Below are 24,496 nucleotides of genomic sequence, written 5' to 3' on the forward strand. Positions count from 1 at the left end.
CAAAGTTTATTAAAAACACTGTGGCATCTCTAAATTGTTTTAAAATGCCAACTTTATGGAGAAATGGAGACAAACCAATGCAGCATTCTCCATCCTTGATCTGAACTGCACTGATTTTCCCCTTGTGTGTTTTATTAAATAAAAAAGATGGGGGCCGGCCCAGAGGCATAGTGGTTAAGTTCATGCACTCCACTTCAGCGGCCTGGGGTTCGCAGGTTCGGATACCTGGCACGGACCTACACACCACTCATCAGCCATGCTGTGGCAGCATCCCACTTACAAAGTAGAGTAAGACTGGCACAGACGTTAGCTCAGCGACAACCTTCCTCAAGCAAAAAGAGGAAGATTGGCAACAGATGTAAGCTCAGGGTCAATCTTCCCCACCAAAAAAATAAAAACAAAAAAGATGAAAATAAGACTTTATAAGCCTCCCAGGATAGACACCCCAATTTACCACAGTTCTGCCATAAAGATGGAAGAACTAAGAAGCAGATGGAGGAAAATGAGACTTGCTTAATTTTTTGAGCGACTGTGAAGCTGAAGTTATCTAGGAACGTCTTTAGAATTACTTTTATGCACTCTATTAACTAAACTACCCTGGGCGTTAGTGTACTTTTATGGCTTAGCGACTCTTATTAAAACACTACTGAAAAATGAATACACACACACACACACACACTCACACATACATGAATGCCCACCTGTTACACGGAATTTTTTTGGTCCATTTCCACTTACCCAAACTACCTTGCCAGATATTTTGTGAAGTAGAAGATCAGTATTATATCAAGGTGAAATCACTGAAATTTAGCATAGGATCTCTTTTAATCTCTACCCCTAGAATACAACACTAAAGACTTAATTCCAAGATGCCACGACACTACTATCAGATATTTGGGTTTTCCAGCAGTCTCTTCCTAATGCTCTAATATATGGTGATAAATGTCTCCTTAATTTGCACAACAGTTTTCAATTGCCCTCATAGGAGACCACCTTGAAGGAGCGAGTAAAAGGTTTAGTCATGGTTTCCATTTTCCTATTTGAATCAATACGTTCTAGTTAAATGGACAATTAATAGGTCACTTCCAAAATAGTAGCGTATCAGTCCTGGTTAATAAACAATCCCCACAGTTGATAATGGGCCCTATGTATTCAGCAAGGCCTGTATACACTCAGCTCATCCACTAAATCCCCTTTCAGGTGGACAGGGTTATATGGGAAGATGAGCTAGAATGAGTCTATAAAAGTCAGTTTCATTCACTGCTTTATTTTTCAGTCAAGTGCTTTAAATGGTGTCCAGAAATTCACTTGGAATGTGAGACAGGAGAAAAGACTGACACACAGAGCCTGGCTTTATGACGATACAAAAGGGCAACTGACCCTTGCCCGGGCCTTTTCCATGTGAAATGGTTTCTAAAGTTCATCCGCACAGTGAAAAATCGTGGTGAGGTCGCGTGTGGATGAGTCAAGTGAAAGTGAAGCTTGGTCACGGGTCTGTCCCCCATTGTGGCCGGGGCCCAGCCATGTAAAGTGCTCTGTGGGAAAGTATCAGCCCCCTAAAGAGATGCTCAGAAGCTCGCAGCTCATTAAACGGCCAGCATTTGCTGCCTCACTTGTCAGGAATCATTCTGTGGAGCAACTGCTCTCCTGCAACATTCATAAAACACACGCAGAGAGGCAGCAAGGATCGGCATTCAACCGTGATGCTGCTCTGTACTTTCGTCTGACTCAAGTCCTCTTTCACTTTTCACCTGATGGAGCCGTAAACCTGAATCCATGTTTTCTCTTGGGCGGCTGCAATGAATGCACTCCTTCACTGGACTTCTCTAACCCAAACTCAAATTCTCTGTCTACAGATTCTTACCTGACATAGAAATCTCAAGATCAAGGTGAACTTTATTTATTTTTAGTTAGATTGTTTTTACATATGTGTGTGTGCACACAAACACTCTTCAAGTTTTTCAAATTTGTCATTCTCACTCCAGTCCCAGACACTATTAAAATTTTATAATGTTTGATGAAAGCTCTCTTAAAAATATTTCCTACGACCCTGGCTAGTTTTCTTCAAGAGCATAAAGAGGAGGTATTTACCTCCTTTTACAATCTTAATTTTAAGTTATTTCCTATGGACACCTAGTGACTATCTGTGTCACATTTTCACCTGAATGGAAATTTTACACAGCAGAATTTCTTAGCCTGCCTTCCTTTCTTTTTTCTTCTTTAAATGAGTATGGCTACACATTTCAGAAAGAGCCAAACTGGTCCCTTTGAGATCTTTTATATCAAATGGAAAACAAGTTGCTTCCCTTAGTGTGTCAGCCCTGGGTTTCAAAGCCATTAGAAACCGCTCACAATTGCTCAGTGTGCTGAGGTTTGATAAATCTCTGGAAAGCTCCTGAATGGGATCGCTGTGATTTTTAGTGAGGAATTAGCTCCTTGCCATTGCACTACCAATTAGTTTTCCAGAGCCCATTAAATCCTGCTGCTTTGGTTTACAGAATAACTGAGGCATTGCTGATGAAGCATAAAAACTTACTTGGAAAAGCAGTGGGGGATGCAGGGCGCCGACAGGACCCACCGCAGCACGCCGAGTAGAATGGCGGGGCGCTCAGAAAAAAGGGTTTGGAAGGTGCTGCAGAGAAAGCATTGATCTCATTGATTAGCCATGTCTTTTAGACAATATTCAAAATTCCAGTTTCCCAAAAGTCACCGAGTAAAAGCACTTCCTTTTTGGAGCCTTTACTTAATTAGAACTTTTACTGAAATTAAAGTCATTCTAGAGCAGGCTTTGTTGTCCAAGAGCTTGCCAAATAATTTAATCAAGATTTGGAAGACGTGGTAGAAAGACTCAAATTACCAAAACCAAACGTGTGGCCATAATTATAAGTAGTAAATAGCAAACATTCCTATATTTAGAATATCTAAGAGCAACACTGTCCCAGTGAACTCCCTGTGATGAGGGACACGTCCTATATCTGCACTGTCCAACATGGTGTCGACTTGCCACAAATGGCGACTGAGCACTTGAAATGTGGCTAGTCTGACTGGCTAAGTGAATTCTTAATTTAAATTATTTTAAATTAAACAGACTCATGTAGGTAGGGGCTATCATACTGAATAGCACAGCTCTACATCTAATACTTACCAAGAAACAACTTGTATGTTATGTGCTTAAGTTTAATTTTTAAAAGAGATTATATTACTCTGTTTATTGTTAGAAGGTTCTTCGAAATACATAGTTAGTTGCATTCCAAAGTTGATAATAGCAAATTTACTAAGCAATTCCATAACAAAAAGTGGTTTTTCTCATCACTTTTACTCGTTTAAAAGTATGTGAGAATAGTAATAACATTTTATCTCAAGAGAAACCCAGTTAATCTGAAAGAATTTGTGTTTATAGCATAGGGGGTTGCCATAAAATTCTGTTCTGCTCATTTTATTAAACTAATCTATTCATAACATTTTCAATACATACATATGGAATAGTTATCATTATTCTTGTAAATAAAGACATTTTAAACTCTGTTTCTCAGTAGTTGAAAAGTAGCTAGAGAGGATGTCACAGAACGTTAATAACAGCTCTTCTTAATTGAGCACTTACTACATACCAGATTTTGGTTAAGAACTTTAAATATACCATGTCCTCTGGTAAGATGGGGTTTAATACAATATAAATATGGGTGAGAGTTCCTGAAGGCAGGCAACTTGCTTTTACCATGGCATACCCAGCAGAGTGCCTGGCACATTCTAAATAGTCAACAAATTTTCAATAAATGAATGAAAACTAAGAACTAGGAAACTTCTGATCTTCTTAGGCAAATAATGAGGATCAGGAATTAACTCCTTCTCTGCTCCCCTCATATACCCTCAAATAGAGTATCTTCCATAACAGATGACTTGAAATCTAGAACACGACTTGAAAATAAATATTTTTATTATTCTCTCTTCATATTCAATGGCAACTTTTCTTTTATTAATCATATATAGTGAACGTTATTTTGATAGGAATACATACCATTTTCAAGAATACAGTAATATCAGGCTTGTATTTTAACCAATTGATAGCATGTGTTTATTTTCACCAACATCTTTGAAGGATATAGCAAAATAAGTGTATTGCCTAATAAGAATTTTGTAGTCTCAGGGTCCTTAATGCCTTCAAATTGGAAAATAACCATAAATGCAGGGTTTTTTCTATAATACAATGGAAAGTTGCCAATATTAATGTTCTTAGTTTTTTAATAACTGAATTTTCAAATAAAAAAATGTTCGTCTTAATGCTGTTTTGAAGATATGGCAACTAAAGCAAAGTATGAAAAGGAGACCCATTTTGGTGTTCAAAAAGTTCTATGAAACTTTTTTTTAAATTTCACCGTTATCACATGTCATTCTAATACTGACTGTAGAACCATTATAGAAATGACAAATCATTTCATTTGAATGTATATTACAAGAGTATGATAGAGTTACATTTTCCATTATTTCTATGAATATATGAAGTACTTTGAAAAATGGAAAAATGGAAATATATTTCTTGCTTCATTATATTTATTCTCAAGCATTTCTGTTAACTAACTTACTTCATCTCCAAAATAAACACTCCATAGACAATTAACTTATGGTCATTGAGCTGTTTGGCATTTTTTTTTTTTTTGAGGAAGATTAGCCCTGAGCTAACTACTGCCAGTCCTCCTCTTTTTGCTGAGGAAGACTGGCCTTGAGCTAACATCTGTGCCCATCTTCCTCTACTTTATATGTGGGACGCCTACCACAGCATGGCTTTGCCAAGTGGTGCCATGTCCGCACCTGGGATCCGAACCAGCGAACCCTGGGCCGCCAAAGCAGAACGTGCAAACTTAACTGCTGTGCCACTGGGCCGGCCCCTGGCATTTTTTAAATAGAGGTAACAGAAAAAGACTCTGCAATGTTGCATTTACATACATAAATTTAAATATTTATCATGATAGCTGGAAACACACAAATATGAAATATTTTTGCTCAATATGAAGTGTAGAAAATAAGTATACTATTAACACTATTAAAATAACAATGCAGGACATGTACAAATTACAAATTTTACTATTCTAATCAAACTATTTCTTAGTCTAATCCTATGGCCCTAAAAAGGGAAAATTAAAGGATAAAAAAAATGAATGGTTCGTTTGAGATAAACGAGACTCTAAGCTATATGATTTTAGTGTTAAATTTACCATAAAAAGAGTTTTAATTGAGCAGTTTGTTATACTGCTTTATATTACCCTATCTTAATATAGTAAAGCTGTAATCAAAATGACATGCTATCTACAGTAACAACTGTAGGGGCTAAAGAACCACATGTGACATGACCAGGCTTAAAGTTCTATTGTGTAGAATTTCTTCACCATTTTAAATCACCTCTTTGACATACATATATTTACACAGGAGATTAGTCAATTCTTGAGTGCTATACATAAATACACCTTGTTTAAGCTGGTTTATGTGGAAATTGCTGTGAAATTCCAATTAAGTGCTCCATTTTTTTTTTTAACATGTTCCTACTTTGACATAAGTCAAATGCTAATCCAGCTGAGCATGCGATTGCAGGAGTGTTGAATGAAGTTAGGAAATAACCATTTAAAACAACGCAATGCATTAAAAAATAGATATCACACTTTTATGTTTGTAAACCACACACTTTTTAAAGCAATGAGCAAAAAGGAAACTCACATTTGAAAAAGACAAAGTGACAAGTTGACAGATGTGTTAAAACCTTTGTAAGCCATTAAGAACCACTTTGAAGATGCTTTGAAAAGGGTAGAGAACAAGGCTATTTCACCCTGGATGATATGCATTTCAAAGCCCATCAATGGAATCTATAGGCAGCCACTCTATCATTTATCATGTGAGCAACAACTCATTGTAGACTTGGTGAGCGATATTTATGATGATAACATGTAAGAAGTGTCTACTATATGCCCAGCACTGGACTGGCTATGAATTTAACACATGCTATTTCATTCATTCACGAACATTCAACCTCTCATGGGCATGTATCTAGAATACGATGATGACTGTTTTCAGCAAATTTTTTTTAAAGGACAAGAGAAACAAATATTTTAGCATAATACCTAGTTATTAGCCAAGAGGGATAAGGGATTCATGCACAGAGACAGCCAGTCATTCAGTAAGAGTAACTTTCCAAGTTTTCCGCAAGAGAAAAACAAATGGCTTTTCCTATGGAAAAAACGCACACTGTCAGGGTCTCAGCATGATGTTAGGTTTTCTTGGTGCAACACTTCACGATATTCCAAATTTTGCAGCATCCTGCCAACAAATCTAACTTCCAGTTTCTGGGAGAATCTAAGTTACAAACAAATGACTCAAAAATTTTGGAACCAAACTGAGGCCTGTCTGAATCCAAATGGCTAAAATCCCTTATTCACAGCAAACTTCATGAACTTTTCACTTCTTAATCAGATGTTCTGACTTATCTGAAGATACGGCATCAAAATATTTAAGAATTATTTTGAATGTTTAGCTACAACTGGAACTTAGAGCCAACTTACTGGTGAACTGGCCTGATTTTTTTAAACTTAACTAGATAGTTCTGTGATGCAAGTATCTCACAGCCAAGGATGGTCACAAGCCTAGTTACAGAGCAATTATTTTCAAAATTCTGTTGTCTAGAAAATAAGCAATATATTAAAAAAAATTTTTTTGTTATTTTCATTCTTCTTTTCTGCTGGAGAACAACACAAATCTTAAAGGGGTGAAATCACATTCTTTTTATTATCAATGCAAACTGGTATTAACTAACTTGAGGTGACATCTCAAAGAAAGAATACCACAGATTACTAATAAAACCTTCAAATAAACTTCAGGAACCTACTGTGATGCTCTGCCAATTAGGCAGCACATTTTAAGAAGGATGAGAAGAAATGAGAAAAGATTCCAAGATGTCTTACTAATGCAACCAAAGGGTCAAAAAATACCTCTGGGAAAGAATAGCGGGGAATTAAATAATTTCAAAAGGATGGTTTTGGGGTCAGCCTGGTGGCATAGTGGGTAAGTTCGCATGCCCCGCTTTGGTGGCCCGGGGGTTCCCCGGTTCAGATCCCGGGTGTAGACCTATGTACTGCTTATCAAGCCAAGCTGAGGCAGGCATCCCACATCTAAAGTAGAGGAAGATAGGCATGGATGTTAGCTCAAGGTCAATCTTCCTCAGCAAAAAAGAGGAGGATTGGTGGTGGATGTTAGCAAAGGGCTAATCTTCCTCAAAAAAAAAAAAAAAAAAAAAGGATGGTTTTAATGACCTCCTTCAAGTGCCAGGTACATGGGCACTGGGAATAAAGATAATTAAACTTCTGACCTGAAAATAATACACAAATGAACCTACTATCTGGAGCAGAGTAGACCCAAAAAACGAGACTCTAAAGAATGGTAATCATCTGTCTTGAGTAGTAAAACCTAAGAAATATCAATTATTTAACGATGTGTGACTTATTTTATCACACAACCCAGAAGGAATTAATGTCTGTGATCCCCATGCAAACTTGCCTTCAATCACAAGGGAAAGCAAGTTAAGTAAATTCATCCTTACCTTTCTGCTTGTCGAAAACAACAGAAGTCAGTATTTTTTTGTCTGACATATTTTAGAGAAAGTAAAACAAAGTTCTTAATGTTCTGGTACAGCTCAGGAGAAGATAAATCAAGTGCAATCTCGACTTGTTTGATTCTGTCCTTTTAATTCCATGGAAATAATATTTATTGTATATCTATCAAATGTCACATAGTACACAGTGTCCTGGGACTATGAAACATGAAAAAGGATGGTTTCCCTCCCTGGAAGGATTTCTATTTTTTTTTTAAGATTTTCTATTTTTTAATGTCCCTTAATTTACAGATTTTCAATCTGCTGGTCACGAAATGAAACGTAAATTTCTCCATTCTCCAAATTCAATTTTGTTCTGTCAAGTCTGAGGCATTCCGCAAGGAGATGAGATCTGAGTTTCCCTAACCACTGTTTCTCAACCCTGAATACACATTAGAATTACGTTGAGTGCTTTTCAAAGACACAGATGCCTGGGCCCCACATCCACTGGGTTAAATCAAGCTGGCTAGGAGTGGGCCTGCTAGCATAGCCTTGTCTCCAAAGCTGCACAGGTGAATATAATGCATAGCCAGATGAGACCGCTGAAAAGAACATACAACAATGCCCAGCATGTAGCAGGCACTCAATAAATGTTAGCCTTTACTCCTACCGTTACTCTATTATTTGAGATCACTCTAACACAACATATAGAAAGAAGCAGCAGGGTCCAGACTTTCACTGAATATAGAGAAGTATAAAGAAAAGAATATTGTTAGGAAGACTTTGTCAAAAAAGGCTTGAAGCAGGAAAAACATCTTAACCTGGACCTTGATTTGGAAGGTATTCGGAACGACAAAAGGAGAGAGAGAGCCATTCCAGGAAGGAGAGTTTGCATGAACAAAGGAAAGGAGGCAAGGACGTGGTGATGCATGGGGCCAGTTAAGGAGGCATGGAGGTGGTGACGCATGGGGCCATTTAAGGAGACCAGGAAAACTACTGGACAAGGCCAAAGGAGTGAGCGTTATGCAACGTACTTGGAGGAGCTAAACGCAGCTGATGGAATGAAGGTCTGGAAGGACAAACCAAATATTATTATTTGATCTAATAGTCAAATGGGGATGATTAAGGTTTTCCTGAGTAGCTTCGTGTTACGACAAAGCTATATTTTAGAAAAATTCACCTGGCAGTAGTGAAGACATGCTGGAATAAGGAGGGGCTAAATGGAAGGATTCTACTGCACTAATAATATGCTGCAGCAATAGGTAACCAGAACTATTGGTCTGGACACTCTCACCAGCATCTTCTCCCCACAACACCAATAGATGGGTAGGGTCTGGCTTCTCCTCCTGGGACCCTAGTCCATTGCAACCACCAAAGATGGTCACTCCCTCTGTTGCCTCTCTCTTCAGGGAGTCTCCACTAGACAGTTCTGGAAAAAAATGAGCTACATTTGAGGAAATCTCTTGCTCTTTTTATTATAAAATCAATGTCATGGAAGAGAATACCATAACAGAATAGTACCTCTAGCTCTCAAAAACTCTAAAAGCCTTGGGGCCACCCCAGTGGCCTAGTGGTTAAGTTCCGCATGCTCTGCTTCACCGGCCCAGGTTCAGTTCCCAGGTGTGGACCTACACCACTTGTCAGTGGCCATGCTGTGGCAGCAACCCACATACAAAGTAGAGGAAGACTGGGACAGATGTTAGCTCAGGGCATATCTACCTCAAACAAAAAGAGGAAGACTGGCAACAGATGTTAGCTCAGGGCAAATCTTCCTCAGCAAAAAAACCTCTAAATGCCTTAGTGGAGGCTCCTTGAGCTCCCAGCCTACCACTCTATGTGATTTATTCCTACATTGGTCTACTCCAGCAGGAGACAGACCTAACAGGAATTGTGTCTGATGATGGTTACCTTGATTTCACTCTGTAGCAGATTTTAAATGGCTGCAAATGATTTGACACTCCTCCCATTGAGAGGTAGGGTCTATTTCCCCTTCTCCTGGATTTTGATGATCCTGGCTCGCCTGACCAACGGACGTGGAAAAAGTAACATTCTGGAACTTCCAAGGCTAGGTCATAAGAGCCTTGCAGCTACTGCCTGGGTTTCTTAGAATGTTTGCTCTTAGAACTCTCCCTTTCAGAACCCAGGCACCATGCTATAAGAAACTCAAAAGTCCAAGTGTGGATGCCGCAATGAACAGCAGCAGTTGCACACCCAGGCAACAGCCAGCATCAACTGTCAGCCACATGAGTAGCCATCTTGGATATCCAGCCCAGCTGAGCCTACAGATGACCACAGCCCCAGCTGACATCTGTTATCTGCAATCGCATGAGATTCCAAGTGAGAACTACCCAGCTGACCCAGTCAACCCACAAAACTGAGAGAAAACAATAAATTGTTCCTGTAAGCCTCTAAGATTTGACGTGGTTTCTTTTATCACAGAATGCTTATTACAGAATACTCCTTTTACCAATATTGTACTTATGGTGGAGTGGTGGAAAGGAGTCTTTCACATCTTTCCCTGTATCTTATCAATGGGCTTTTGAGGTATGGGGTTAAAAGTCAAATGCTGATCCTAATCTCTGTTCTCATTTTGAAATGAGGAAGCAGAGGCTCGAGGAGATTACGTGAATTGCTTAGGATCTTATAACCATTCATATAAAGACCTTAGACTTGAATCTAGGCTTTAAAATGATAGAAATGCTGCTCAAACCAGCTCTGAAAACTATACAGTATTTTCAAATTTTCCCAATTTGCTTTTATGCGTTGGAGAAAGTGTTGGCAAACTTTTACTATAAAGGGCCAGATAGTAAATACATTAGGCTTTGCACACCATACCGTCTCGCGGCAACTACTCAGTGTGTGGTACAAAAGCACCTGTAGAAAATATGTGACCAAATAGGGGTGACTCTGTTCCTGTTTTGAAGAATCAGACTGTTTTTTTGTTTCAGACCAATATAACTACAGAATTGGTTCAACACGCCTAAACTCAATCCAGCCCTTGGTTAGTCTATTAAAAAACTTGCCAGAAGTCACGGTTTTTAATCTCTTTTAATGTACATGCATTTTCTCAAAGAACAACTTACTAACTCCTTCACAGATTTTAATTTAAAAAGTATTAGAAATTTAAAGTTTTAAAGAACAAGATATTTTGAGTCCTCTCAAGAGGACTGTAGAAATGTATATACCGTATATTCTATTTCTGATGGTCACTTAGAATTAATAAAATTAAGATTACTACAGCATGATGCCTGAACACGTGAAAGAAAAGTGAAAAACTTAGTTCAGCTTTGGAATATTTATAATTAAGAAGACAAATTTTCATCAATATTTAGAAAAAGACTTGAAATATTTTCTTTTTTTTCTTTCTTTCTTTTTCCCAAATGCTTTGGTTCTGAAACAAAAGTCTAAAAACTTATAGAGGCTTTTTGATCTGTGACTTCAGAGAGAATTTTAGTGGCTTAAGTTTACTGTTCACATAACACAAAAAATACGCCCCTGAAATATTCACAACTAATAGCTGGTTGACAAAATGAACAATGCTATTAAAAGTAAAATCAGTTATGGGAACTTTATATAAAGTGATGAATCACTCAGCATTGCCAAATCAAGTACTGACTGGAGGCTAAAAAGAATGAAAGGGAGAGATTTCATTAAAAGTGGAAACATTATTGAAAGTAAAATAAAATATTTTGGAATAAAATATACAAGGGTCTGGTAAGCATATTATATGTTAAAGCAAAAACTCAATTCCTTACTGAGAGAGTATAAAATAGAAGCATGATCTAATGAAGCCTTAAATACGGATTCTAACAAGCATTCCTAGATAAAAATCACATTGTTTCTTTCTTACAACTTGCCTTTTTATTCCTGATAGACTCCAGGTGTCTTTGAAAGAAAACAAAGTTTTCTTTAAAACTTTAAACTTTAAAATTGCGTACCTTCATTATGAAAAAGAGTTACTGTAATTAAGAAAAAAACCTTTACTTAGAGCCTCTGTTAACCCAAGATGTAGTGGACAAACACTCTAGTAAGAGTTGCAAAGCAAGTCCTCTCAAAAGATATAAGAAGGGTTCTAAGTTGGACAATGTCAACAACAGAAATAGGGCGATGGAAACTAGGTTGCCTGAGGAGTAAATGAAGTATCTACTCCCCACACTAACATAGGGCACATCTGTTTAAATATTTTCAAGATGATAACATTTCTCTTCTGTTAGAACTTTCATAGCAAGGAATCTCAAAGTATTTTACGAATACGTCTATTACTGAAGTTGCTTCCTTTACTTACAAGTTGCTACCTTTTTTACCACTGTTCAGCAGCAAACCTAATCATAAAATGTCTTCTTACAGCAAAACGGACTTTTTTCCGGTGAGCACAAGAACAGGAGGGAGGTGGCAAATCCAAAGAGGAATACAGCGGAGTCTAACGCACAGCTTTGGTTCCAAAATCTGAGCCACATTTATGGCAAACAAATGTAGATAAAATCACCATTGACAATCCTTTTAAATTGCCCACAACATATGGCATCCTTTGTCTTCCAGTATGTAACCCTGAACTCTCTGAATCCTACATTTATTTCTGCATAAATCCTTATGTAATTTTCTGGGCACTCAAACCGTTGTGTCTGTTAAAATAACCCTCAAATCCCTTAAGTGAATAAGAGTTACAGGCAAAGTTCTAAAATGTTCCTACTTGCCTGCGGATTTACTCCCATTTTATTATTAAACCTCAATAACTTCAATACATGTTAACAGATTGAAATTCCTTCTTGTTAAAGCAAAGTCACAAAGAGTGCGTTGGGGGTTGAGAGAGGGGTACTAAAGTCAGAGGCAAGTTACAGGCACATAAATTGCTACCCTGTTGTAGTTCCTACTCATATTATTTTGTTAGGGGTGCGGCTTATTCCATCAGTATTAGAAGCAAAGGGATTAGTAGTCCTATTGGTTCTCTTCACTTTAAGAACTTCTCCTTGAACCTGAAGGAGTTTATTAACTTGAGGACCATATAATAATTTGTTCACTGCTGATTCCTCGTGAAGTTACAAAAGTTATTAACATGTTCATATAAATCCAAAGGTATGTTAAACAGATTAGAAAAAATAGACAGATGTAGTAAGAACATGCTTCAGGATTATCTACAAATTCCACCAAAGGATGGTTAGGGTGATGGCCCGAGCAAGGAACCACCAGAACAGTTCTCATCATTATCTTTTTCTGAATCCCCTGTTATCCTTGTCCTGGTTCTGGGTCAGCATCAGCAACATTCAAGATTCTGCAATTTTAACTTGCTAAAACAAATCTAGAGCAGGTTTACCAAAAATAAAGGACAAACTCTAGCCTAGTAAGTCAGATCACAAAGTCTCCAATTCTACTGGAATCCCCATTTGGAGTATAGATCCATCTTTTCCTACCTCTGCCAAGTACCTAAAACGTAAGAGAAGCTATTTTATTTCACACTTTCAGCATATCTCAGTGAAAGTGGAAAAAAACCACCAGTTGGAGTACAAACATAAGCGCAAGTAGTTTAAGACGGAGTCAAGGATTAATAAACAAACAGAAACTGGGGTGGGGAGGTGGACAAGACAACAACAGTGCACATTAAGCGTTAATGGTAAGAAATAATCCTCACAGGGTGCCAGGAAAAATACTATGGAGCTGGTTCCATTTCTATATTATACACTACAACTTACTTGACAAAATTACTTTAAAAAAAAGAACAGTTCAACTCACCTATCCAGAATAAACATTTGCTTTCTAAGCCTTTTATATGCAGCACAAGGAGTACATTTAATTATCAATCAATTATATTGAGGAAATTATTTTTGTCAAATATTTTCTAAAATATTTCAAATAAATGTTCTTAAAAAGGAAAGCTATCTACTCCACTTATTTTGAAGAAAATTTGTGGCATAACTAAGAGAAATTGAAAATTTTTAGCTTTTTACATTTCAAGACCCTCTTTTATATACAAAAACATGAATATTTTAATCTAGCACAATATTTGCCAAATAACGACATTAATGAACTTCTGGGGAAGGATCTCTGATGATTAGAATTTACTTGCAAAACCCCCTCATTTCCACTAATAAACTATAACAGATCCAAGACCTTTTGTTTTGTTTTTCTCCAGATAAAACCTCTGGAGGGGAACCTACTTACCACCTACTATTGCACTAAATGTGTCCCTCTTATGCCTTGAGGAATGCCTTTGGATTTTTAAAATAAAGTCTTTAAACTATATAAATAATTTGACAACATATAACTATGGGATATTCATTTTCTTGCTCTAAATACTCAAAGACTTGCCAATTTTTAGGGATGAAGCACTGACAGCTATACTTTCATCCATGGCCTGTAAATCTGTGTTACCATGTAACTGTCACCACCTTTCAGACACATAACAAGATGAAGGGGAAAACCAGTTTCTTCCCTTAGGGGCTCAGATACAAAATCACAATCTGATTTATTATTGTGATACATGTAATTGGTTATCCCATTATCCCTCACTAGTTTCTCATATTCAATGAAAGACTAATCTAAGGAACCTGAAGATTTGGGGCAATTTTCTTCTCTTTCACAAGTTCACAGATGTTTAAACTGGTACTTTAGACAAAAAAACCATTATCAAGTGGAATAATCATTGTAGGAAAAAAATGGCCTAAGATGAGAGTTACGGCAGCTAACAATTATGAAAACGCTTAGTAAACCATAAAGCAGAACAGAACATGGAATGTTAAGGTCCACAGGGGCAAGGACAGTCATCTGTTTTGTTCACTGATTATCCCAAGGGCCTAGAAGAGAGCCTGACACATGGGACACACACAGTAAGCATTTGCTGAATGAATGAAATATATGGTATAATTAAAAGTGGGTAACAAAAATAATGAAGCAGAAATGCATGCAGTGCCCTAGAGCTGTATTTCACCAATGCACTTAAAAAGAACTCTGGGATTTTCTTATTCAACATTTAGACGAGTGCACTCAAACTAAGGTTGAAAAAAGCGTTGGTAGTCAATATGCCGAAATGATTAAAAATCACGTCTTGTGTGTGATCCACTTCTAAGTTCCTGTCTAAAGGATCAGAACTGGTTGTTCATGGACATTTCAGAGAGAAATATTATCTTTCTGAAAACAGAAGCTTTTTTATCTCCTTTCTAGTCTCTATAAAACATCAGTCACTATTTCATCCTCATCGAATTTTCAGGTGATAACTAACATTGTCAGCAGTCATTATAACTTCATAATTCTACACAGTGTAAAAATTCCCACAACATTCAGTAAGGCAAGAATCAGTCACTTAAATGCAACTGTTCAGAAAACTACATTCTTTGTCAAATTATAGAAACGAATGTTAAATGCTGGTTTTAAGCAGCATATTTGTGGGCACAAATTTACAGGGTTTTAATTTGCTTCTGAAGATATTTTTCTAGTTTCAAAAATTAAATGCACTCTTCAGAAGCATGGTTTTTTGAAATAAAAGGTTATTTGTTCAAACAAAGATTACCTAGGAGAACATCAAACCCTCAATGAGGAGTGAATTAAACATTAGAAAAAAATATATCCCTAAAGAATTTTAGAATACTTCAAAGGGAAATATAAATAATGATACCCTCTACATTATTCAAAAAAAATTACTTTTGCATTTTGGCACTTCAAGTGTACAAGAATGAATATGTTCTCAAAAACAAAAAAGAATGGAGTTAGAAAACCCTTTTCCCAATAATTGCAGTATTTTGAATGAAACGAACAGGTATACAAAATTATTTTTCAGAGTTATTGAAATATCTGCATTTGATTCGCATTTGGTTTATTTAAATTTAATCTGTAAAATCTCCAAAGGTTAAAATTAAGTAACTTTCCATGGTTGACTGGCCAAGCACGATCAGGAGCAATTTAAGAATGCTTGAAAAATAACTTCTATGATTACGATGCCAAATCGCCATAAGTTATGCAAATCACCAAATTGTCTCGAAAATGTTATTTTTATACGACAACATTAATTACTAACTCTTGGCTACGTGAACCTGCCTTATACGCTTCTAATTTTCCTAATAGTTCAAAAAGAACAGAGTGGCCCAAATTTCCAAGGCACATAAACTTTGCCTTAACTGTATTTGTTCCTCTCCCAGGGTGCAAAAAGGCTTCGTAGAATTTAGGTTTTACACTATGCGAATGAGACCGCTGCTCATGTAATTATATTTGTTCCATTCTGTTAGTAACCATTTCAAACTGAATGCCCAGGACAGGTTCTAAACATGTTAAATTCTATAAAGACATTAGCGATAAATTTGATCCGGCAGTTTGCCGGGACAATGAATCTGCTGAAAAAGCGTCTATTAGTCATTCTGGACAAACCCAATGGGATTAAAAGAATGAGTTAAGATAGTCTAAGGACGCAGCCCAAAAAGAAGAAAAAAAAATTAATCCAGCTGGATCTCAGCTCCTGAGATCCTTTTCCCTTTTTCATTGCCAATTTCGGCAGCCCCTCCATAACGTCTAGCTAATATTGGACTAAACTATCCGCATCCTCCCCTCCTCAGTCATACTACTCAGGTTTTATGCGGGAATTACCAACAAGCCAAGCAAAACTGCCCTTCTTTTGGTAAATTCTCACTTATTACTGACTTTCTGCTCCAGGAGACAATTCAGCTGTTGCAGCTCAACAAGAAGTAAAAGTCGGCCTCAGTGATCCAAAATCTAAGAGTGGAGAAAGCCAAAACTTTGCGCAACCCTGCCACCAAAAATCTTCGCGCGCCTTCTCGAACCGTCCTGATCCGCGCAACAGAGGCAGAAGCCCCCGAAGCGGGCCACGCGGAAACTCCTTGCCAAGAACTTTCCTGGGAGCCGGTGTCGCGCGGCCTCCGGTACAGGAGCGGGCGGTTAGAAACGCTGAACCTGGGAAAACCCACGCAACTGGTCCAGCGAGCTCAGAGATCTCGGGACTGGGGCTGTCCTTTCCGGCTAACATAACGAGGTGCCTTCAGGGTTTCTCCGGAAAGGCCTGAAAATCAAGGTAGCACTACCACTTGTTGAAGGAAGGGGACATGGAGGAAGCTGGTGGCATGGGATGGCGGGGAAATCACAATTTGTGATGGTCCCCTCCTTACCCTGGAAGAGGCACCTCCACTAAAACTGGAGATGCTCTAGGAAAGTCCCAGGCCGGCGCGGAATACTGCGCCCTGGGGCTGGGGCGCCGTGCGCACCGCCCGCGCGCCCAGATCTCGGGACCGGTCTGCTGGGAGGCCGCCAGGCACGGCTGGGGAGGGGACAGCTGGCTCACCTGGGGCTGAAGGATGGAAGGTACAGTCCCGGTTCCCCGGAGCCCGGCCCGGCAGCCTTACTCCGTCCGCCGAGGGGCTGAACACTTGAAAAGCCCACCGCGTGCCGTAGGGCGCCCCGGCGGGGCTGACTTGTTCGGCCGCGGGGCACAGCTTGAGAGGCACTGGGCTGGCAGGCAGGGGCCGGACCTGCGCGCCGGCGACGGCGGTGGCGGTGGCGGTGGCTAGTGCGGCCGCCGGGCCGTGGGGCGGAGGTGGCTGCAGCCCGGGCGGCGGGGCGCCTCCGGCCCGCAGCAAGTTCTCGATCAGGAAACTCTTGCCCAGGTTGCCAAAGCCCGGCGCTGCGGGGAGGTTCAGGAGCGCGGAGGAGGCCACCACGTCCCAGTAGGCGCCGGCGTGGGCCGCCACGGCGCTGGGGAGCATAGTGCGGCGCCCGCGGGCCGGCTACGCGCCCGCCCCTCGCTCGCGCCCCGCACCGCGCCCCGCGCCGCCGCCTCCCGCAGGGCTGGAGCGCGCTGAGCGATGGCACGGAGGACGCCGGCAGGCTTGGAACCGTATTATTTGTTTGGGTTGGGCGTTTTTTAAGGGATGGGAGGAGTGAGTGTGGGAGGGGGAGCTGTGCGTTTCACGGGCCCGCGGCGTAGGCTCTGGGAGCGCCGGGGGAGTCCCTCCCGCTGTCTATGCAGATCCGAACGGGTTTTTTCTGGAAGGCTGGAAGGTGTGTCCAGCTCATCCATTCATGTCACCCGGCTCACAAAGTGACAGACGCGGCCAACAATAAGCGCAGCTCGGAGAGTCCCAGCTTTGGCTAGGGGAGGGGATGCGTAGCGGGAGGAGGTGGGGCGTGGAGGCGACGTGGACCCGGCGCGCTCGCCCGCTCCCAGCGGCCGGGTGGAGCTGCAGCCCTCGCTCCGGAGCCCACGCAGCCTCGGTGGCGCGAGGGCGCGGGGACGCCGGCAAGGAGTGCCCTGGGGGCTGGCAGCCCTCGCATCTGGAGAGCGAGCGCCCGGCGGACCACCTGTTGGGTGACCCTTGGCTCTTAAGAGTTGATGTCACTTCAGGAACCAACGGACATCCAAGGGAAGTGAGCGGAGTAATTATAAAGCTCCTCATTTTGGAATCTGTTTATATCAACGACGTGTTAGTGTCTTGAAAGGGCTGTCGTCATCAGAGAAAGTCACAAGTGTTATTGAGATTGTCGTGGTCGTGCAGATGAAAAGTTACCTTTTAAAGAGTGGGTTGTTTACATGTTAAATGTGGACCCTATTTTAAGGGGAAAGGAAATGAGTTTTTCTAGGAGAGCTTTTAAGAAATTTCTCGGTTTCTAGGGATTCATTTCCAGTCACTTCTTAATAAGATTTGATTTAAGAATAACTCCAGTAGCGATGATCTAATAAATTTTGGTGTCGAGAAGGGGATCTTAGTCGGAGTCGGTTAAATGGCACAGATGGCTGGATCCAAAACCCCTGGAAGAAAAGTTAGCCCTAAGTTCGCCTAGCCATCTGTGGTTGGGTACTCCATCGCAGAGACGGGGATGAGAACACTGAATTACTTAGCATTATAATTGCTCTTCCCCCCCCCCCCCCGCCAGAAATTTGTGTATTTTTCGATTTATTAAGAGTTTGCTGAATAGATCCTGGACAGGTGAAAAAGTGCATGTGTGTGTGTGGGGGGGGGAGGTGTAATCAAAAGTCCGTTTAACCACGAGGTAATTTTAAAGCTCCTCATTTTGGAAACTGTGTCAATGAAGTGTTAAGACTGCGACTTCTCTGTCAGTTAACACTTCCCATTGCCACTCTCCTGTGCAAATTTAGATGAATTTATTTAGAATAAGGATGTCCGCAAAGTTTGGGGGTCACATGTAGAGTTGTCCTCTTTTCCCTCATAATAATTTGGTCCCTGGCTTCAATTTACTTAAAAGCTGGCTGGAGTTGCCAGGCTAGGGAGATTCATTTCCTTTTAAAAATTCACCTTTTGGTGTACTGGTTGACTTATTTTTCATTTACGCTAGCTAGGTCCAAAGCTTTTGTAAGGTCCACGCTCCCCAAAGATGAGCATAGGTAGCTAAATTAATAAAGTTAGAATTCTTTTCTAATGTCATGTACAATTTTATCACCTGCTGCTAAATGGGAAGGAAGTCATTTGCAAGACTGGTGTATCCTACTAGTATTCATTCACTTATTGATTTAGTCAACGGACCTTTACTGAGCCTATTTATTGAGCACTTGTGGTGGTCCTGGGAATATACAGAGAGAAGAAAGTTCTGGTCCGTGCTTTGTAGGTGTTCACAGATGTGTGAGGGAGAAAAACAAGTTACACCTGAAGAGGGGCTTGTAATTTGGAAGGAAAAGTATGGGAAAACTTCCAGAGGAAGTCTCCCCCAAGCTGAATCTTCAGAGGTGAGAGTAGTGGTTGGGGATAGGATGTGAAGTAGTAACCTTTGAGATTAGCAAGAAAAAGAGAGATTACATCATCACTGCCATTCACATATCATAGGCACTGTTTACCCAGTGTTTCCATTCAGTCGGGTATAGTACTCCACACTTTATTCATGTTAACTCGTTTATCTTCACAATAATCCTATAAAGTTGGACTGTTTTTATCCCATGTTACTGATGGGATTCAGAGAATTTAAGTAACTTTCCTAAGGTCACTCAACTCCCAGAGGCTGAGACACAATCCAAGCTGGATGAGTCCAAAGCCTTTGCTCTTAACGGGCACCCCCTTCACAAACCTGGTTTGCCATGCTAAATGGTGTCACTTGGCCATACAAGGGAGGCCGAAAAACAAGTATTCCATTTTTCTTTAGTGGAAGGTGGCAATAATATTTGAGTCGAGAATGACTGTTGCATCAGCCAACTTGCCACAGCCAGATAGGAGACAACTGGAGGAATCCAGATGCAAAATGATGTGGAATTTAATAAAATTAATGGCAAGAAGAATGGGATGGAAAGGATAAATATTGCAATGGTTGAATCTATAAGACTGGATGATGCAGGTCTCAACTGTGGTGATCCCCTCCCTCCCCAGGGGACATGTGGCAATGTCTGGAGATATTTTTGGTTGTCACAACTTGTCAGGGGGTGGGGGGATTAGTTACTGGCATCTAGTAGGAAGAGGCCAACGATGCTGCTCAACACCCTATAATGCAACAAAGAATTATCCAGCCCAAAATGTCAATAGTGTGGTGATTGAGAAACCTTGATTACAGAGGATAAAGCAGAAGGTAGGATCACTCCTAGTTTTCTGGTTTAGTGCCTGAGTAGATGCCCACTTACCAATATGGGGACTTATGAGATGAGGAGCAGATTTTACATGGGATATGAACACAAAGATGGAGTTAGACGTTCTGGTTGTTTGTGGAATTTTCCAGAGAGAATAATGTGGTGAGAAGAGAACTGAGTCAAGAGATGAATACTGGGTGATACCAGCATTATGGGAATGGATAAAAGAAAGAGGAGCTGTGAAGGAGACTGAAAACAAGCAGTCACAGTTCAAAGATGGAACCCAAGACAGAATGATGTCATGGAAGACAAAGGAGAGAACGTTTCAGAAGGAGGAAGGGCAGGCTTTGGTAAAGAACTGCTATATGCTCACCAGATTCTTTCCCAACTGGACAAACAGCTACCATGCATTTCCCAGCCTCCCTTGCAGATTGCGTATGGCCAATGGAATAAGAGTAGAAGTGATATATTTCTCCCCCAGTTCTGTCTCCTGCTAACAATCCACGTGGTCCTCCACACACCTTGCTCTTCAGCTGCCAGATGCAGAGGTCCAGCGGAGGACCCTAATTTCCTAAGGGATGGTGGAACCACAAGATGAAAGGAGCTTGAGTCCCTGAATCACTACCTAGAAGGCCAACAGACATGAGTATTTATAGGAGTAAATCATGACGTAGGCAGAAACTAAATCTTTATTAGGTAATGCCGTTAAAATTTAGGAGTTGGTTTCCACAGCATATCCTCACCTACCTTAATTAATATGCAACTCTGTAAATGCCTCAGACCAAAAGAAGTAACTTGGTCCTCAGTGACACAGGCAAGAGCCCTTTCATGGGGAGCGAGGGAGGCAGAAACAAGGTTGTGGATGATTGAAGGCCAATAGAAGGTAAGAAAGCAGAGAAGTAGAGGTTGAAGAAACATAGGGGAAAAGCTAAAGGGAGTCATAGATTAAAGAAGAGATGAATATATTTATATGAGAAAAAAACAGGTACTACAGACAGTAGGCTGAAGATAAAAGAGAGATGGGGGTGTTTGATGGAGCAAAGAGAGGTGATGCACCCTGCACGGGCTGTGTGGGCTCTTTACCTCTTGGCAAGGAAGTGTTCCAAGCCCAAGGCCCATTCTTATGTAGCCGAGTTGAGGATGAAAGACTGCATACAGGAGACTGCCTTTCCCTGCAGTTAGCTTTGTCTTCAATTAACAGCAGAGGGTTTTTTAGTTGGCACAATGGACATTACAAATTATTTTTCAGGGGATGAATAAGTGGTGTTTAAGATGGGGAGGAAAGCATTCCCACTTAATTCTGAACCAGTCCTGTGTTCGGTCACTGATTTAGAGAAATCTTGAGCCTAAACAAATGATGATGTTAGCAGCATCCCGGGACTGGAACACTGTCCCATTTCCTCAAGTGAATCTTTCATAGAGGATGTGAACTTGAAAGGGCCCAGAGCTGGACATCATTGAGCTTACAAAACATATCATTTGACTCTGTACCTGCTTGCACGTCAATGTTTAAGTGTCATAGAATTTGGTCTGACGCTTTCACACCTGGTAGTGGAGTTAGGGGGATGGCTCTGTATCTGTTAAATTGCTTCATTAGCTATTAGATGCTACTGATATTTATGAAAAAGAACCTAATAATTGAGAATGCCCAAATAGGCTCAGGCCATTTTGCTACAGTGTTTTCATTCCCTAAAGAACCACTTTGGCCTATGCTGAGATCTGGTTCAGTAAGAGAGCATCATCACAAACTCAATGCCTTCTGGGTCTGATGGGTAGCCTAGGGGTAGCCAGGTGTAAAATAATAGGGAGTGTGAGTTAGCTGTTACAGAGGCGGGGAGGTGGACAGGAGGAGAGGAAGGGACGGAGCCTGCCAAGCAAAAGCATATGCCTGGACCGAAGTTGTCGTTAGGCTGCAGAAGTAGGTTGGGGCCCGATTGTGCCTTATATGCAGTACTCAGGATTTTGGACTTGATCCTGAAAGCAATGAAATGTGCACAAGAAAAAAAAGTTGTAACTATGTGTGGTGATGGATGTTAACTAAACTTATTGTGGTAATCATTTTGCTATATTTACACATAGCAATCATTACATTGTATACCTAAAACTAATACAATGTTATATGTCAGTTATATCTCAATATTAAAAAAGCAATGAGATGTGAGCTAATGTTTGCATTTTAAAAGACCACTCCTGTGGGATGAAGACTGTACTAGGATCTGGAAAAGATTCTCATTGGAGACTATTAAAGTAATCCAGATAAGAGATCCTGGGAGTCTGGGCTGGGTTTGTGGCAGCGATGATGGAGAGAGGCAGGAAAATTTGAGAGGTATCTAGAAGGTATCTGTGAATTTAGAGTCTGAGGAAGCCTTGTCTCTCCCAAGGACCCAGCCTGCTTCGTTTTATCAGACCGTGAGAACTATACAGCCCATTGTGTTTCCTGATGTGTTGTGAATGCGGAGAAGTTGAGCTAATTTTAGAGTTCAAGTGCAGTAACTCTCTTAGCTTGTATTTCTCTCAGCAACATCCTGTCCTTAGTCCACTTTAGATCGTTTATGTTTATTCTGATTGCTCTGTTTCTATCCATTTAGTGCACCTCCTCAAATCCTATAAGTAATAAACAAATGCAACAAATGTAAATCTTTTTTTGAGGCGGGGTGGTGAGGAAGATTGGCCCTGAGCTAACTTCTATGCCAGTCTTCCTCTATTTTGTATATGTGACGCTATCACAGCATGGCTTGATGAACGGTGTGTAGGTCCGTGCCTTGGATCTGAACCTGTGAACCCCAGGCCACTGAAGCAGAGCACATGAACTTAACCACTGTGCAACCGGGCTGGACCTCATAAATCTTTTTTAAGCACACATGCTTAGAATAGTTTTACTAAGAATTGGACCTCTGTAATGGGTCTGAAGACGCTCTTCCCTATTTCTCCATGAATTCTTCCTTTTGGGCAGGAGAGTCTGTGCTTGCTGGAGAGAGAAGGCTTCTCATAGCCCAGGGAATATGGATTCTGGATGGTGAACTCCAGGATGAATTGCTGACTTCTCTTTGCAGCCTCTGAGCACCTGCTCCAACAACCAGACATCTTTGAAAAGAGGACACAATTGAGAGGAGCTAGGTTGTGTCCTCAACTGAAAGAAGATTCAAGGGAATCATTGTAGCTTTCTCAGTAAGCCACTGGAAATCCGGCTGGTGCAGGGTCACTCAGGGAGAAACAGATAGTTCCCAGTAACTGCTAACTGTGGAGATTCCACAGCCCAACACCCACTCACGACCCAGAGCCTTGGGGGGATTACATGCTAATCCATGAGTTAGAGAAAAAAAAAAGAAAGAAAAGTACGGGAATATGTTACGAGTTAGGTACATTCAGCCACTTCAATAGTCATTTCTCAATTAAATTCTGTACAATTCTAGACTTTCTTAAATATTCTCCCATTCCCTCCACCCCACCCCATCTCCAGATACTCTTGGGTCTTTGAAATAGATTCTAAAAATCTGGCTCACCTCTGAAAGACATTTATAAATATGTTTTCCATTTTGATCTGGCAGGACTCATGTTCTTATTGTCCTACTTTTCCTGCACATGTCTTTTCTGGCTGGCCCTGTTGGCTTTGTGCGGATCATTTTGCCATGCCTCAGGCATTGTTCATCTCCGTGCCCTGCATTCTACCTTCAAGCTCTATTTTACTGACTTTCTTCTGTAACTGGGAGACTTCCCAGTTTCTTTCCAGGCCATTCAGTTTCTTTGGCATTACTTGCTCATTGATCATTTCGAACCACTTTTCCACTTGTGCTGCTTGGCCCAAAGTGAAATGCGAGACGACTGAAAGATTTTGAGGAAATGACTCTGGATGCTGCTGAGCAGCAGTCTTTTCAACCATTTCTCATTAGCTGTGTCCTCAAAGTCACAGGTGCCTCTCATTCATATTGAAATTCTTCAGAGTTTCCTGGTTTGACCTGAATTGCTGCTTTGGACAAAAGCGACGATGCACATTGCATTTTGAATTTTGTCATATTCCCCAATGTTCACACCAAAATAGTCCCTTCAGAGAAACATTAATTTTTTTACATTTACTGCCAAAATTATGAAGTACACACAGAGAAGTTAATCCCTTGTCAAGCTCCTCTCTAAGGCTGTGAATCCAGGCTCTCTGAACCAAATTTAGATGTGCTAATCTCCTTGCTTTAGAGTGCCGTTTGTCTAGTGAAAATTGATCTCATGTAAAATATAATAAGCATTTTAGGCAAATAAACAAAAATTAATCCCCAGAGTTTTTTTCTAGCCGCTCAGTCCTCTATTGAGATTCGCAGCTTTCATTTGGAAACTAGAATAATATTACTAAGCTTCTGAAGAAAGCGTTGCTTGACGGTCAGCCATTTAAATTGTGTGATGTACTTCCCAAGTGACATTCCTTACATCACTCAAAT

The 24,496-nt window shown here is 40.5% G+C and overlaps 1 protein-coding gene and 1 long non-coding RNA gene across 4 annotated transcripts in view; one reads left to right on the plus strand and one right to left on the minus strand.

The window, feature by feature from the left end:
* Positions 1–17,929, minus strand: part of DBX2 (developing brain homeobox 2) — a 39,887-nt gene extending 21,958 nt beyond the window's left edge. The window contains exons 1-2 of one of the 2 annotated variants that reach the window (XM_070494725.1): positions 16,848–17,929; positions 2,537–2,632 (exon numbers count right to left, since the gene is read on the minus strand). In XM_070494725.1, coding sequence (XP_070350826.1) covers positions 2,537–2,632; positions 16,848–17,268 — 517 coding nt within the window. In that variant the 5' untranslated portion in view covers positions 17,269–17,929. The remainder of the gene's footprint in view (positions 1–2,536; positions 2,633–16,847) is intronic. The other variant, XM_070494726.1, reaches the window with a different exon arrangement.
* LOC123279909 (uncharacterized) overlaps positions 16,046–24,496 on the plus strand; it is a 58,716-nt gene continuing 50,265 nt past the window's right edge. For both annotated transcript variants that reach the window (XR_006518323.2, XR_011497040.1), the window contains exon 1: positions 16,046–16,580. This is a non-coding gene — a long non-coding RNA (uncharacterized lncRNA). The remainder of the gene's footprint in view (positions 16,581–24,496) is intronic.

The sequence above is a fragment of the Equus asinus genome, chromosome 22 (assembly GCF_041296235.1).
Source record: "Equus asinus isolate D_3611 breed Donkey chromosome 22, EquAss-T2T_v2, whole genome shotgun sequence".
Lineage (NCBI taxonomy): Eukaryota > Metazoa > Chordata > Mammalia > Perissodactyla > Equidae > Equus > Equus asinus.